This window comes from Vollenhovia emeryi, unplaced genomic scaffold (genome assembly GCF_000949405.1).
Source record: "Vollenhovia emeryi isolate VEMERY1.0 unplaced genomic scaffold, V.emery_V1.0 DF939257.1, whole genome shotgun sequence".
Lineage (NCBI taxonomy): Eukaryota > Metazoa > Arthropoda > Insecta > Hymenoptera > Formicidae > Vollenhovia > Vollenhovia emeryi.
In genome coordinates, this window is record NW_011967109.1 from 75,816 (window position 1) to 87,329 (window position 11,514).

Genomic DNA, 11,514 nt, shown 5'->3' on the forward strand with positions numbered 1-11,514 from the left:
GGTGTCATATGTCGCGTGTTCGCTCACCGCTCCCCGCTCGCCCCCGTCTCTCATCGATCGATGCGTGACTCCACCTCTCGCTATCGGATCTTGAGAGATGTCAACAAATACACCATTTTGCATGTCTGCCGAGTCCGGGCCTTCCGCTCCTCCGTGCACTTATTGGCTCAGACGTTTTTCTTAATTACGCGATAATAATTACGGATTTTGTAAAATGGTATATAACTTTTCTTCTCAGTTTGACCCAATCTACTATAATCTTTGGAGTCGTCCAAATCGAATCCGACACCCTGTATAAATCACCTAAGTAGGTGTAAATTATCCTTAAAAGTGTCAAAATAGTACCAAAATTTCGACTCCGGTGTATTCAGAATTCTTTGTCTGTGTCACAATTATTGAGAATTGCTTTCGCGCGATAGGGATGTGCAAATTAATTATAATAATTATAATTAATACGTAAATGACTCTGCACTTGTATAATACGAGTGCGCCGGACTATTCAAGACAGTAAACCTAAGACAGTAAAAGAGGTTGAACTGCAAGTACAAAATTTATTCCTACTTTAAAACTGCAATCGGAAATTTCCACTTTTGCCAATTTAGTTTTAAGTAGGAGCTAAAGTAAATTTTGAGAATTAAAGATTCAAGGGAGGAGTAAATAAACATGTCTTCAAAGTAGATTATTGCTGGTCTATGTATAGGTGTTTAGATCAGCTACGTAGGTGTAAATGATCCTTAAAAGTATCACAATAGTATAAAAATCTCGACTCGGGATATGGTAAATTTTCAAAAGACTCTCGTAAAGCTGTTGAAAATGCCCTCGACTACGTGATTTTCAGGGTAAATTTTAAAATTCTCTCCGTGCATACATTTCGAAAAATTCCGAAATATTGTCTTACTTTCAAAGTAGGAAGGTTTCCTTAATATTTTTGTATCAAGGAGCGAAACGTGCACTTTCACGGCGCATTTCGTCAAACCAGTCTTCGACACTGGCCGCTTCCTCCCTCTCGCTCACGTTATCCGCGATCGCGGCGTTTCGCGAATTTACGACGTGCGCCTCGCGGGCTTTAGCGGCGCGCAGAAACGCGTAACGGGGAAAAGAAACAGCCCCCGGACGCCTAAGTGGAAAGTATTACTTGTATCTCTTTTTTCAACGCGTCCGTCGTGAATCATCCGCTCCTCCTCCTCCTCCTTCCTTCGTTCGCGTACGTTCGTGCTCGAGTCGCGTGTAAATAGATGTGAGCCGCGCGGTTACGTTTGCCAGAAATAATAATGGAAGAAAAAAGTGCGGCGAGAAACGCGAAATACGGTCTACCGGCGATTTTAGACGCCGCAATTACGCGGCCGGTGTGTCGACACCGCGCCGCGCGTCTTCTTTTCGCGAGACGCGAGAAATTTTCCTGGCACGAGATTATGGCCCGTCGTTATAGATACCCTTTACATTTGAATAAGCTTCCTTCGCGCGCGCGCACGCCGTGAAAAGTCTCGCTGCAACACCGAATTTCATATTCCGGCTGTATGTCGGCGGTGCGCGGATGAAGCGTTGTCACGTTTCGAGCCTTTCGCGCAACACGTCACGGTTTTCACTTTGCTCGGGCTTTAAAGCTCTTGTGCGCGAGCATTGTTTGCGCGATATACCTACACGGCAACGGGACGGAGAGGTAAGCCAATGTCAAAAGGACATGTGCGAGATAAGAGAAACGAGCGAAACGTGTGTAAGCTCGAGAAACTGAGATAGATATAGGGGGTTTGGACGTTAAAGTATATTAAAATGTCAGCTTATCTTAAAGTAAAACGCTCCGGGGGAAATTACAGACCGGGGAGAAACGCCGTATATATTATTCGTACGGATTTCTCACACCGTCGTATTTTTGTACTCGCTCAAGACTGTCAGAATTTGCTTCATTACCGATATTCTCATTCTAGAAAGCTCGTCGTGACTGTCATCCAATTTTCGCAATGGTATCAAGGACTTATATATGTATACATTTACAAGATATTTGATATAACGCTTATCATTGCGTAAATATTTAATGCGACGTATGATAATATTGTGTTCGTCTTATCCTATTTTTATACTCGAAGATGTAAAAACTTGCTTTATTACGGATACTTTCGAAAGCTCGTCGCGGCTTTAATCCAATTTTCGAAACGGTAAAAGCGATTTTTACACGTAACAGACATTTGATACAACGCTCATCATTTCGTTGTATTAAATATTTATTTAGTACAACGTGTGATGATATTTGCCTTATCGTATTTTTATACTCGAAGCTAGAAATTTGCTTCATTAGAGATATTTGACTCTAGAAAGCTCGTCGCGGCTTTAATCCAATTTTTGAAACAGTATAAACGATTTATACATTTAAAAAATACTTGATATAAGGATTATCATTTCGTAAACATTTAATACAACGTATGATAATATTTGTCTTGTCATATTTTTATACCCGAAATTAGAAATTTGCTTCATTAGAGATATTTGACTCTAGAAAGTCGCGGCTTTAATCCAATTTTTGAAACGGTATAAAGATTTATATATTTAAAAGATATTTGATATAACGCTTATCATTTCGTAAACATTTAATACAACGTATGATAATATTTGCGTTATCGTATTTTTATACTCAAACCTGGAAATTTGCATCAATAGAGATATTTGCCTCTAGAAAGCTCGTCGCGGCTTTAATCCAATTTTTGAAACGGTATAAACGATTTATACATTTAAAAGATACTTGATATAACGCTTATCATTTCGTAAATATTTAATGCCACGTATGATAATATTGTATTCGTCTTATCGTATTTTTACACCCGAAGCTGCAGAAACTTGCTTCGTTACGGACGTTTAACTCTAGAAAGCTCGTTTTTTTTAATCCAATTTCCGAAACGGCACAAACGACTTACGCACCCAAAAGATATTCGATGTAACGCTTATCGATTCGCAAGTATTCATTCAATACAACGCGATAATATTGGCGTTTCTCTTATCTCGGGACTTACGGCCAGCGCTTTAGCGTCGGGCGAGTCAACCGCGAGTCGATCGACGTTGCTCGCGCGCGGGATTCCGGGTACGAGACCGAGCACGAGGCAAACGGTTTCGAGCGCTACCCTCGCGCGTACGTACCATTCCTCTCGTTGGACCCGTCCGGGTCGCGTACGCGCGCCACGCATACACGCCAAGCCGTCCGAATCGTGTCCGCGGGGCTGCGTACGGCCGGCCGGCCGGCCGGCCGGGTTCGAAAAGTAAAACATGCACACGCACAGCGGGGCGCGCGAGCGCGAGCGAGACGCGGCGAGGAAACGAGCGAGACAGAGGCGACGAGGTACCGGCGGCGGCGGCGGCGGTCGCGCGCGCGCGGGAAAGAGAGAGAGAGAGAGAGAGAGAGAGAGAGGAGGGAGGGAGAGGAGGCGCGCGAGCGAGACGGCGGACGGTAGATCGCGGCGCGCCGCGGTGCGGCGGTGTGCGGCGCGCCCGGCGCGCGAGACGGTGGTACGCGACAACGGCGCTCATCGATTGGCGCGCTAGCCGTGACCCCCACCATGTTGCTTTCGCTTTCATCCAATGGGGCCTCACTTTCGCGCTCGCCCGCGTTCGGCGTCGCGGCAGCCGGCACGCTGTCGTCGCCGGCTTCTCTCAGTGACTGGTGCACCCTACGTGCGAGCGAGCGTTTTTCGTGCGTCCGTGGGCTCGGCCGTAAACGTCTACGGGAGAGGCAGAAAGAGAGAGAGAGAGAGAGAGAGAGAGAAGACGAATAAAGGGTGGACGAGGAGGTGGCGAAGGAGGTGAGGGGAAGAGGAGCGGGAATACGGCGGGCCTCGGTGTCGATGCGTGAACGTTGTTAACATTGTGCGGACTGTACGACGCGCTCTCGCGTACCGTTGAAGTGTGTCGATTTAAATCCGTCGCGGTGAAACGCGAGGTGACGCGCGCGCTCGGGAATTGCGTTGCACGCCGGCGCCGGTGTTGACCCTGACATTCGAGAAGCCGGGCGGCCGAGGCGAGGCGAGGCACGGCACTCGTCGTCTCGCGCGCGCAGGAGCGACATCGCCGGCGCGCTCTCGTGCGTCCCGGACGGCCGGTGGCGGTGTGTGGGCGGTGTGTGTGGCGGTGAACGTAGCGACGAACGGAGAGTGGACCCGGAAGGACCAAGAGAGAAGCGGTCGTCGCGTAACTCCGTAGCAGTGCGCCCTCGGGGGCGGGGGAGGGAGGGGGAATCCGCGGTGTGTCGTGCGTCGTGTGCCGCGTCGCGGCGCCCGCTGACCTTGACTCCGATGCGCCAGGGGGTCCGTTGCGAGGCGCGACGACGAATGACCTTGACTCCCCGGCTCGGCTGCGCCCCGACATCACACGCCTCCGTCGCGCGGGGTGCGCGTCGGCCGGAGATGAGCGAGTAGGGAGGCGGGAAGAGGATCTCTCTCTCTCCGTGGGCGTCCACAAGCGTGAGAGGCGAGGAGGAGTGCGTTGATCCACGTCGCGGAGGATTAGCGGAAGAGAAGAGCCGACCTTGACGCGAGTCCAAGGCGTCTATATGGCACCGCGGCGTCACGCCAACGGCGGCCACGGCGGTGGCGGCGGTGGCGGCGCTGGCGCTGGCGCTGGCGGCCTCCTGGAGAACGGGGGCGGCGTCGGCGGCGGTGGCGTCGGCGGCATCGGCGGCGGCGGCGGGGGTGGCGGCGGCGGCAACGGCGGCAACGGCGTCGGCACCAACGATCCCATGGACAACCTCCTGGGCCAGAGCCAGACGACGCGCTGCTGCACCCCGACCGGCGAGTGCCTGCGCGGCGACACCCTCATCCGGCTCAACGCCCTGCACGACGCGGTCAAGGTCACCTGCAACAACGACAACTGCCCGGTCGGCCAGTTCATGCATCGCGAGTGCTTCGACGCCTGGGAGCAGACGGTGCTGACGTACCTCAAGAGCTGCGGCCGCGCCCGCAGCTGGTCCGAGCGCCAGCGTCACCAGAACCTCTGGACGAAGAAGGGCTACGATCTCGCGTTCAAGGCGTGCGGCTGCCGCTGCGGCCGCGGCCACCTCAAGAAGGACCTCGACTGGATGCCGCCCGGCCTCGGCAACGTGCCCGGCAACCGCGCCGACGAGAGCGAGGCGAAGAAGAAGAAGCGGCGCAACCGGCAGAACACCCGGCCGAGCCTGGCGGTCTCGGCCGGCCCGCCCAGCCACGCCGGCCACGTCGCCGCCAACGGCCGCGGCACCAGCGAGGCGCAGATGATCGAGTCCGGCCGCGGCCGGGCCGGCTCCCTGTCGTCCAGCACCGGCTCCAGCTCGCCGCCGGCCACCAGCGAGCCCAGCGTCAGCCCGCTTCACCAGCCGCAGGCCATCATGAAGAAGAAGAGCAAGGTCGATTTCTTCAGCGATCGCGCGAGGTGAGTGGCTCTGTTCCGGTCTTTCCGAGCCCGACCACGTCGAGATTGAACGCGTCCCCTACAAGTGGCTCGACAATTTCTTTTTGCGCCAAAAGACTAAGAAAAATGCACCCTATCGCTCGCGAGCTCGTAGTCCGCCGTTCTAATTGGTTCTCGCGATCGATCGTGGCATTTCGAGCGAGAGCTTTTAACCGTCCCCCGATCAAGCGCTCTGCAAGGCAATAGCGCCGAGCGTCCTGTTGTAGAGCGAAAACCCGCCGAATCCTCGCTAACAATGACAGACGAGCGGCGTCGTCGTGCGCGGGCTGCGTCTACCGCGGAAGACGACACCTTAAAGCGGACGCGTGAGAACGAGAGCCGCGGGTAGACGCCAGCGAAGCCGTTTCCGTCGCGATTTCGGCGAAAATGCAAAAAAAAAGGCGCGAGACCGCGCGCGGAAAAGAAAAGACTCGCGATATTAATGCCAGTGACGTAAAAACTGGGCGTGGCTGAGAGAGAGAGAGAGAGAGGACAGAGGTATTTCCTCCTATGCATATTGAGCTGCCTTCCTCTTCTTTTTTTATGCAAAGCGAGCACGTTGCCCTCGGGCTCCCGCGTAAATCACGAAATTCAGAAGATCCACAATTATTTTCCGTCTTTAAATCCGCGCGTATATCGTCGAGAGCGCGCGCGCGCGCAGCGGCGAAATTGGTTTCGGCTTGCTACTTGGCTCCCTCTTACGTAACCGCGTCCCACCGAATCGCAGTTAATCCAGGCGTTTCTTTTACGAGTTTGTCGCTCGCCGCGTTTTACGGTCTCCAAATATTTAGGTAAAACCGTGCCGCGCGCGATTTCTGTCGCGGCAGATGGTGTCCAAATGACGGCGGGGATTCTCGGAAGACACGCTTGCCTCCCGAGGACCCGGGGACGAGGCGGAAGCTTTAACGAGATGAAAAAAAGGGAGGGGGTGGGTCAAAGAGCGTCCCGCCGAAACCGTTGACGCGTTCGTCGGGGTATCTCGCGAAATCGCGGTGACGGTTCGCCTTAGGCTCGACCCACAGTGCGCTCTTTGCGTTCTACTCCGCAGCCAGTGAATGCGTTGAGAAAATTTGTGCGAGTTTTTAAATGAACTTGCTCGACCAATGTCAAGCGCGTTGATTTGCGCGTGCGAAATAAAACGTTTCTGATCGCGTAGGGCACAGCGTAGATTAGGTTTTAGGCCTACAACGTGCTCCTCGCGTCTAGAAACGTTCTGTTTCGTAGGCAATAAAAACGTTTAAAAAATTTGTGCAAGACGCAAAATTGTATATTGCCGACAAGTTTTTTAAGTATTTCGATTTGTATAAAATAAATTGTTTCTAGATGCAGAAAACACAATTGTAGATTAACCTTTAAGGCTAATCTACAATGTGTTCGTTGAATCTATAAATATTCTACTTTGTAGGCAATAAAGATGTTTAAAAAATTTGTGCAAGAGACAAAATCGTACAAGGCTAATCTACAATGTGTTCTTTGCGCCTAGAAATATTCTACTTTGTAGCCGAGGAATACGTTTAAAAAATTTGCGCAAGTGGATAAATTGTATATTTTACATCGTACAATCGTAAATTGTCGACAAATGTTTTAATCGTTTCGATTTGCGTACTCTCTAAAAGTCCATCGGTGGATTATCACTGAAAACAGTGAATAGTCGCTGATTTGCAGTTATAAATACACCACTGTGATTTTCAGTGGCATACTCATAACTGCGAATCAGTGGCTATTCACTGTTTTCACACAGAAAAAGAGAATATTCTTCCCTTGAAAATATGTTGTCTCAACGTGAAAATCTTGAAATGAGATTACGTTGCGTCGAAGGAAGAAAAACTTACTTGAATGATGCAATTTTATATAATTCAATCAAGCAAAATACATGCTTATCGTTCAAGAATAATTTTCTTGAATGGAGAGGAAACAATACCGGATAGAAACTAGCATATTTTCAAGCCGAAGATTATAATTAACTTAAATGATTACATGCTTTCTCGAAGTGACGATTATAGTATTTAAATAAGACTAATATATTGTTGGAATGTAAGATTATTAAATGCTAAGAAGATTACAGATAGTTGCGTATATACAAGACAACGAACGCGTCAATTCGAGTACGTAAAGGTTGATCTGACTTTTTTTTCTGCGCAGTTCATTGATAGACTTTTAGGGAGTATATAAAATAGGACGTTTCTAGACGCAAAGGGCACATTGTAGATTAGGGTTTACTCTCGTGGAGATATATCGATTTCGATTGGCCGCTTCGGGAAATCCGACACCGGGGATTTTTCGGGAGCGGCAGAGGGGGAGAAAACGACGGCGAACTTTGCAAATTCGATAGCGGCCCACTGGTTAATTCGCTCTACTGACTTTTAATAATTAATCGTTGCCCGCTGGTCTCGCGAAGGAGCCGTGGAACCGGTTCACGCGCTCACTGAGGTTCGGGAATACGCGCGCGAATCGCGGAGAACGGATCTTGTTACAGGCAGGAAGTTTAAGGAGAAAAATCAGAGTTTAAGGAACGTTTCAAGGCCAGTCGGAACTTTGCTTCTTCGGAAAAGAGCCTTGTGTTACACTGTGATATGATTCTGGCGCGCTAAAACCGTAAATTCGGCGAGCTTAAACGAAAAACTTTTGAAACGTCGAGGCCGCGTCGTAAACTCGGTAAAGAGTTCAGTCGACTTGCCTTTGTTAACATTTTATGACGTTCCACGTTGCGTACCGCGATTATCGACAGTTCCTTTGTCTAGTTCGCGATAGCGGGCTTCGTATCGAGAGAGAGCCGCGCCGCCAATTTCCGTGTCGATCCGCGACACCGACGTTCGCGGCGATTTTGAACGCAGATTGTATTTCGACTGCCTCTGACGTCACGAGACGCAACGCGGTAAAAATTGTATTTGCCTCCCCCTTTCTCCTCGCCGACGCGACGCCGGCGATTTATGTTTCGGCGGGCGCGCGTTTCGCGCGCCGGGGAAATAAAAGAGCGGCTTCGGGAGGGGCAAAGAGAGCGGAGAGGAAACGGAGGCGAGTCGTTGTTCGCGTCCGCTTGTCGTAAAGCGACTCTCCGGACGCGCGATCGAGAGGGCATGAATGAACGCCGCTGGTCTGTTTTCTCGTCGCGCGTAGGTCGCACTCTATAGAGCGGCGTCGGGGCCGCGCGGTGTGTCGCGCGTACGTGTGTGCGTCGCCTGCGTGTGCGCGCGTATTAGGTTGCTCTAGACCTCAGACGAGAGGCGGGAGGACGAAGGGCGGCGAGGGAGAAAGAGAGAGAGAGCGCGCGCGCTACGAGGATTACGACAGCGCTTCGACCCATAGTACGCGCGCGACCCTCGCGCGTACGCTTGTGTGCATCCTATATATAAATGCAGCCTTGGAAACCTGTCCTATTTCTGTTTATGTACCTCCAGTTCGACGGGTCGGGAACCCTCCTGGGCCCTGGCTTCGGCTCGCGTTGTACGACGCCGAATTTTTCCAGACTTCTGACCTACGTTGTCTATTCGCTCGATTGAGAGGTTCGCTCGCGATGAACTCGCGATTTATCTTCGCCGTGGCGTCGTTCGCAGATAACAGAGCGCGATAAATAATGCAGGATGTACTTGAGAGACGTCTGTTCTTTGTTTTTCTCTAGAAAGCCAATTATTTAAAACATCTCTAAGCCTTTTAACTTCGAAGAATTGTAATTCTGTAATTTTTAATTGTATTTATAATTTAAAAAAAATTATCCTGTCTTTTTCGCGTTTCTTCTCAAGTACTGTTAACAATTGAGTCTCGGGGTGTCTAGTGGTCGGGGAAATCTGGAAAACCGGGAATTGTCAGGGAATTTTACGATTTATCTGGATTTTTTACATCGTTTCACTTTTTTTCTGAATAATTTAAAGTTTTTAGAAAATAAACTTTTCTTTGGCTCTCTCAGTACACTAATTTTCTGTTTTGCTAAACATCAATTTATTTACAAGCGTGGTCGGCAATTTATATTTTCATCGTCGTGTTATTTTATTTCAATCTGTTCAACTGAGGCAAAGCTATAAAAAAAGATGAATTACTAAACAGTACTATCTAAGTGGGTTACTATCTAGTAAGTTGCAAACAAAATGCAGTTAAGTAAAATAAAAGCATCGTGATTACGTACGGTATCACAAATGGTTTGTAACGATGTGTTCGTTCCTATTACACATTGTATTATACATAGATGGTATAATTGCTTTAATTTAAATTTTTATCTTTGTAAATTCCGGTCTTTTGTTTCCCGAGAAAAATATTACAAGGACTTGGTTATTTAACATTTACTCGATTTACCATACAGACGTACGCAATTTATGCGTCCTGAAAAAAGTTACACTAAACGGTCAGGGAAAAATTAATTCCGGCTCCTGGAAAAGCTGAAAAAGCCAGGGAATTTTTTTTCCATCGAGTTTACTGGACACCCCGAGTCTGTAACGTGCAAAAGTGAACGTTGATACATATTTTTATCGCAATCTCGCATCGCTCGGACACTTTTGCGTTCATAATTGGGATAAATACTAATCGTTGGAGCCATTATATCGTACGAATTGACGTAAGTTTTTTTTCGAACGCTACCGCTGGGCAGGATTTTCAGGCCTGCATTCTCGGTTTCGTTTTCGTTACGGGCGGGATCGGGAGGCGAGTGCACACGCACCACCCGATGCACGTAGGCACTCGTGGCGAGTTTAGGTTGTTCGTGCGTGAGTAGGGCGGCCGGGACCCGTTGGAGCCTGGCTGTGTGCACCTTTATGCGCGCGTGTGTGATGCGTGCACGTATGCACGATCGCCTAACGTCGAGGGGGGGGGAAGAGGGAGAAGAAGACGAAAGAGAGACGGGCGAGGAGAGGAGGGAGGATGCTTGTAACCTTGACCGTGGCCACCTTCTCAGGGCCACCGAGCGAGGAGGAGTCTGAACGCTCTAGCAGCTCCCAAGGCCAACGGCATGGAATCACGCCACCGTGATGCATTTAAAGAGGTAGAGAGCGGATCGAGAGGATGCTGCTAAAAACTCGCGGCGCCCGATCGCCTGGTGCGGCTGCTGCTATTCGCGCGTCGTCGGAAAAAAATCTCTAACTCGCGCATCTCTCGCGCTCGGCTCTCTTGACATCTCGACCGATGTCTCGTGATTTTTTTCGCGATTCTCTCTCTTTCTCCCAGGCTTGTCCGTGCTCCAGTTCCTCTCGGGAGACACTTCCGACGATTGCAATTACTCCCCCTTTTTTACTCTGGGGAAAAAGTTAGCGAGCCATTTTATGGGGCCCACAATTAGTAATCGAATTATTTGGATTGTTCGCAACAACTCTAATCTTTTATGAATTTTACCCCGCGTAACTAAAAATCGCAATTAGCTATTCTTTCTATATTCAAGATTTCTTATAAGTAACACTAATCAATTCTCTCAATTAGTTCTGTCGATATTCAGTAACGCAAAGATAATTTTCACTTAAGAGGCACTAACCGAAATGTTAAGTTGCTTAACTACAAAACAAACAAATAATTCGATTACTAATTGTGGGTCCCAAAATTGGTTGCTGTTTTTTCTTTTCCAAAGTAGACACCTTGATTTTTCGCGACATCGTTCGGCGCAGGATTTTCCCTGGAAAAATAACCTGAATTGTTCGATGATTTTTGCAGAGTGTCTGAATCTGATTGTAATTAGTTTTTTTAGGTACGTAAGGTATCGTAAAATTTTTTAACTAACGATTTCACACATTTCGAGTTTCGTTTGCGCACCCTTTGAAAGGTAGACGGCATTAAAGTAAATAATAGCGTCGGCAGTGTTTAACGCTCTTGTTTCTAATATAATTACATTGTTAGCGCGAAGGCGTAAAGTTGATCGCGGCCGCGAATTTTCCGCACGAATTTCCTTTGTTCCGGCCGGCGTTCCCCTATCCTCCTGACACATTCACCGCGTTTTTTTCATCACGTCGCGCGATGAAAAGGAGGAGATGCGAGCCGAGGAATTAATGCGCACGAGACTCTTCGCGCTTTACGCTCCGTCCGGCTATGAGCTCACCTTTATTCTAAATCTTGTGGGTGGCGGCAGAGCCAACGATACGATATCGCGACGGAGCGCGGATGTTGGTCACGAATTCCGAGGATCGGTCGCGACGCGCG

General features: G+C 49.2%; 1 protein-coding gene across 1 annotated transcript in view; it reads left to right on the forward strand.

Moving 5' to 3' along the window:
- Nucleotides 1-4,531: 4,531 nt before the first annotated feature.
- LOC105559723 (headcase protein) overlaps nt 4,532-11,514 on the forward strand; it is a 176,128-nt gene continuing 169,145 nt past the window's right edge. The window contains exons 1-2 of the mRNA XM_012008232.1: nt 4,532-4,642; nt 4,685-5,385. Coding sequence (XP_011863622.1) covers nt 4,532-4,642; nt 4,685-5,385 — 812 coding nt within the window. The remainder of the gene's footprint in view (nt 4,643-4,684; nt 5,386-11,514) is intronic.